The sequence below is a fragment of the Manacus vitellinus genome, unplaced genomic scaffold, assembly GCF_001715985.3.
Source record: "Manacus vitellinus isolate BGI_N305 unplaced genomic scaffold, ASM171598v3 scaffold_1_pilon, whole genome shotgun sequence".
In the NCBI taxonomy this organism is placed as follows: domain Eukaryota; kingdom Metazoa; phylum Chordata; class Aves; order Passeriformes; family Pipridae; genus Manacus; species Manacus vitellinus.
In genome coordinates, this window is record NW_021939396.1 from 555,106 (window position 1) to 560,427 (window position 5,322).

Genomic DNA, 5,322 nt, shown 5'->3' on the forward strand with positions numbered 1-5,322 from the left:
GAAGCCATTCCCCCTTGTCCTGTCACCCCAGTTCCTGCTGTGAGGTTTCCCTAGCCTTTGTCCTGTCTTCTTTCCCCCAGACAACCTTCCTGAACAAACATCTCCAGCACCTGATGGACGGTTTGACGGCCAAGGTGTTCAGGACCTACAACGCCTCCATCACCCTGCAGGAGCAGCTCAAGGCCCTCACCAACTGTGAGTTACACTCTGGTTGGGCTCTCACCAGCTGCTTCACATGGCCAGTGGGCTCAGAAATGTCCACTGGGGTCCCAAGAACTGTCCCCCCTCCCCCTTGGCACCACCTTGTAGGGCAGGACGTAACTTATGGGATTGCAGCACTTCCAGGGCAGCAGGTTGGGAACCACAGTGAGAAATAGTTAACTCAGGAATACTCTGACTAATTTCGAGCCAAGGTGGGACTGTTTGTCTCTCCCTTCCTTGTTTTGCTGGTTGGTTGCACGATTTTTGCCTCCTGGGACACGTGAGTGATGAGTCACAGCGGCAGATTGTGGTGCTCGGTTGTCCTTCCCCAATTCCCACACCCCTTATCACTCTCCCTGGAGAAAAGATGGGAAAGGCAAATGCCTTGCTGTTGTTCTGCCTTCCCTAAATCCCAGGAAAGAGCCTGAGTGATGCTTTCATTTATTCCCAGCTGAGGACAACGTTGCTGGGAAGCTCCTCTCCTACAACCGAGCCAACCGCGCTGTGGCCGTGCTGTGCAACCATCAGAGGTCCGTGCCCAAAACCTTTGCCAAATCCATGGAAATCCTGCAGACCAAGGTGAGAGAGAGACCAAGCTGAGAGCCCTCAGGCCTGATCTCACCCTCTGAGTTTTATTTTTGGGATGGGGGGGAGAAGGTGATGCCCAAAGATCAAGTCGATCAAGCTCATTGGGGAATGAAGTGGGAATAGTGGAGCTTAATCAGTGCAGAGCCATCAGTGCCCAGGGTGGAGAGGGATGGGATAAGATCCAGGATCAAATGCAGAGTAAAGCTCACTTGGCACAGAATTTGGGTGAGTTTTTGTGGTTTTGGTCTTTTTTCATCACTTGGTGCCTGCAAACCAAGCTCTTTGTGACACCACGGCTCTGGCACAGCTGGCTCAGGAGTAGGGAAACTGGTTTTCCTGTCCTGACTGCAGGAGGACCAGCTGGAAACTTCATGGATCTGCTCTGGAAATGCCTCAGATTACCACTTTTAATTGTCCTCACCTTTTGCTCACACTCCCCTGAGGGACTGGGACTGTCACAAACCAGTTGGTCTCAGGCAGTGGCACAAGATGCACGGATTTAGGAGCTCCAAGTGTTTCTGGAATCTCTTGGCAAGATTCGAAGAAATGCTTGAGCCCAGCAGGTGCTGCAGGGACAGGTTTTTGGGACTGGGGTAGGGCTGGTAAGAAATTAAGGAATGGTGTGGGAAGGGGAAAAGGGAGGCAGCTGAAACCTCCAGGAAAGACAGGAGTGTGGTCTGACTTTCTTTTCATCTTCCCAGATCGATGCCAAGAAGAAACAGGTGGAGGAAGCCCAGCAAGAGCTGAAAAAAGCTGAAGATGAATTGGAAGACACAAAAGATGCCAAAGCAGAAGCGTGAGTGGCTCTTCCTTGGAATCCTGTCTTGCAGAGGGATTCTCCGCACGGAGAGCCCGTGGGTGGGGATGGTTTGGTCCAACACCCTCCTGGCAGTTCAGGAGAACAGGAATGCCCATGGTGGGGGGGTATCAGGTGCCTCTTGGCCCATGGAAGTCTGGAAGATGGTATTAGATCATGTGGATGGTTCCTTCCACTAGAGCAGGTTGCTCCAAGAACCATCCAACCCAGCCTGGAACACTTCCAGGGATGGGGCAGCCACAGCTTCTCCAGGTAACCCATCCCAAGGTTTTGAGGGTGATGGTCTCTGGATGTTGGATTTTGTGTCTGCCCATCTTTGGTGGTGGGAATGATATTATTTTATATTAAAAAAAAAGCATCTCATCAGGTCAAAGTCCTGGAGAAATAAGTCAAGATTCTTTTGATTCTTCCATTCTGGAATATTTCTAAGCTTAGGCCTTTCCTCTGTGTTTTTTCTTCCTGTGCCCTCAGGAATGTGGAGAAGAAGAAGAAGCTGCTGAAGAGGCTGGAGGAGCAGCTGGCCAGGCTGAATGTCCAGGCCACAGATAAGGAGGAGAACAAGCAGATAGCTCTGGGCACTTCCAAGCTCAATTACCTGGATCCCAGGATTAGCATTGCTTGGTAAATCTTGGATGTGCAGTCATGGAATGGTTTGAGTTGGAAGGGACCTTGAAGCTCACTCGGTTCCAACTCCCTGCCATGGGCAGGAGCACCTTCCACTGTCCCAGGTTGCTCCAAGCCCTCTCCAACCTGGCCTTGGACACTTCCAGGGATGGGGCATGACAGTGAATCCCAAATTATGGCTTCCAGTTGATACAAATAACTGGATTTAGGGCGAGAGGGGGTCACTTGGCAAGTCTTCAACAGTGAGTTATTTGCTTAAGGAACTTGGGTTGGAGATGCTGCACCTGGAGCGGGGAGGACACTGAATCACAGAATCCCAGAATCACTGAGGTTGGAAAAGACCTCCAAGATCATCAAATCCAACCTGTGATCCACCCCCTCCTTGTCCCCCAGCCCAGAGCACTGAGTGCCACGTCCAGGCCTTCCTTGGACACCTCCAGGGATGGGGACTCCAAACCTCCCTGGGCATCCCATTCCAATGCCTGACGACCCTTTCCATGAAGAAATTCCTCCTGATGTCCAAACTGACCCTCCCCTGGTGCATCTTGAGGCTGTTTCCTCTTGTCCTGTCCCTTGTTCCCTGGGAGCAGAGCCCGACCCCCCCCAGCTCCTCCCTCCTCTCAGGGAGTTGCAGAGATCCAGAAGGTCCCCCCTGAGCCTCCTTTTCTCCATGCTGAACCCCCCCAGCTCCCTCAGCTGCTCCTCATTTATTCTCCAGACCTTCCCCAGCTCCATTCCCTTCCCTGGACACACTCCAGCCCCTCAATGTCTTCCTTGTCACGAGAGGCCCAAAACCCACCCCAGGATTTGAAGTGTGGCCTCTCCAGTGCCCAGCACAGGGGGACAATCCCTGCCCTGCTCCTGCTGGTCACGTTATTTCTGATCCAAGCCAGGTGCCACTGTCCTTCTTGGCCACCTGGGCACACCTGGCTCATGTCCACCAGCATCTCCAGGTCTCTGCCCCTCCAGCCTGGAGCACTCGGGGGGGGGGGGTGGTCGTTGGGCCTGGGGAGTGTTGGAACATCTCCCTGAGGTGGGAGGTACCAAACACACCCCGTGTCTTGTGCTCCTCACAGGTGCAAGAAGTTTGGGGTGCCCATCGAGAAGATCTACAACAAGACCCAGAGGGAGAAGTTCGCCTGGGCCATCGCCATGGCCAACGAGGACTTTGAGTTCTGAGCCTGCTTCCACCTTCAATCCTTCATCTGGTGCTGCTGGAAAGCTTCTTTTATTTTTTCCCTGCTACTGCAGGGGGCTGAGGGGTTGTCCAGGAGAAGAATCTGATGCCTTTTTTGTAAAGACAGAAGAAAACCTCTGGTTTCTTTTCGAGCGGGTTTTGCTGATTGTGACCCTTGCCCTGAGTGACTTTGAGGGAGCTCCTGATTCATCCTCGGAGCTGCCAAGTGCTTGGGATTTTGTTTTTCTTTTTTTCCTTTGTGAAGAAGATTAAATGAGAGCCTTAACTGTGCTGATAAACAAGCTCTAGTTTAATCCTGTCTCCTTGATATGGTTGGAGCCCTTTTTGAATTGGCTGGGTGGGAAATACGAGGCGGTGACAGTGCCAGAACAGGTTTAAGCTGCTCTGTCAGACCCAGGCTTGGATTGGGGGTGAAATGAGAGGGAGGGGAAAATCTCAGAGTTCTACATTTCAGGGGGTTTTGTGCCCTTTCACCTCCAGGAGAGGAGAAAGTTGTGCAGGTGCAAGGATGTGAAATGAAAAAATGTGGGAGGGAGGAGAAGGATCCTGGATTAAAAAGCAGCTTCACGTTGCAGGGGGATAAAATTCACCTTGGCATGAGCCAAGTGTACTTTAACCACCCCTAGGTGGGTGAATCTTGGTCTGGGAGAGAACATCTCACTTGGGAATGTGGCAGGTTTTTTTATCCCAAATTCCTTCAGTTGGCTCTGTCTCAGTTTCTCTGGGACACAAACTTAAACTGCCCAGGCACGGATTTAGGGAATGGGTCATTTCCTAGAAAACAGGCAGTAAGGAAAGATGATGCTGGGCCAGACTCTTGAGTGTGCTGGAGGAGGTGGTACAACCTTCCTGGAGCTCTTCCTGTGTTGGGATGACATTCCAACTGCTGCAGGGACCGACAGCACCGACCGCTTGTGCTGCTTTTGACCTAATTAGCTGGTTTTAGACCTAAAAAAAAAAGTGATCCCAGCATGTCCCTGGCAACATTCCCACATCCCAGCGCCTCCCAGGTGTGAACAAGCTGTTGGATTGGCAGCAAAAGCCTTCTGGCACCTCAGGGCTGATGTTCAGGTCGCTCCAGTGCAAAGCTCCTGGTGCTTCCCACGTGTTCTTGTGTTTAAGCTGTCGCTGTTTTGGTTGGGAATTTGGGGTTTTAAATGCATTTCTTTAAAACTGGGAGTGGTTTGTTTTTCTGGGAATTGGTGACTGGAGGGTTTTTGGAGCTCGTCAAGGGTGTGGTTCTGCTGAGGTGATGTTCCTTGAGCCCTGTGTTGGGGTCTGGAGCTCTGAGACACAAGGAACCAGTTCAGTCCCAGTGGATGGGAGATGGTTTTCTGCCCACCTTGAAGTGCTTTCGGGCTTTCCAAAGAGGTTAAACTGAATATTTGTCATGAAGTGGGATGGAAAATTTTTATTCCATCCCAGATGGATGCTTAGAGAAGCTGTGGCTGCCCCATCCCTGGAACTGTTCAGGTTAGACAGGACTTGGAGCAGCCTGGGGCAGTGGAAGGTGTCTCTGCCTGTAACAGGGGATTGGAACTGGATGAACTTTAAGGTTCCTTTCAATCCAAACCATTCCGTGATTCTCTAAAATAAGGACATAATTCCAGCTAAATCCCCACAAAACCAGTGCTCCTGTCTCCCAGGAGCAGGAAAAAGAGGAGCAAGATGCAGTGGGATGAGCACTGGGGATGTCTCTGTATCACTGTGGATGTTCCCACCCAACCAGTAGATTTATTAATTCTTTTTTTAGAATTTCCTACAGGAAAAAAGGTCTCTAGAACATCATGTGAGAGAAGAGCTGCTCAGGCCCCTGTGGAGGAGGATGGTGTCCTCACCACACACCCCCGAGAGTGGGATCCCTCTCCCAGCCCAACATTTTGGGGGTTATTTG

The 5,322-nt window shown here is 51.3% G+C and overlaps 1 protein-coding gene across 1 annotated transcript in view; it reads left to right on the top strand.

The window, feature by feature from the left end:
* The window catches only part of TOP1MT (DNA topoisomerase I mitochondrial), a 19,624-nt gene extending 15,943 nt beyond the window's left edge, over positions 1 to 3,681 (top strand). Inside the window, exons 10-14 of the mRNA XM_029959257.1 lie at positions 32 to 195; positions 653 to 780; positions 1,491 to 1,585; positions 2,078 to 2,227; positions 3,307 to 3,681. Coding sequence (XP_029815117.1) covers positions 32 to 195; positions 653 to 780; positions 1,491 to 1,585; positions 2,078 to 2,227; positions 3,307 to 3,409 — 640 coding nt within the window. The 3' untranslated portion in view covers positions 3,410 to 3,681. The remainder of the gene's footprint in view (positions 1 to 31; positions 196 to 652; positions 781 to 1,490; positions 1,586 to 2,077; positions 2,228 to 3,306) is intronic.
* Positions 3,682 to 5,322: the final 1,641 nt, after the last annotated feature.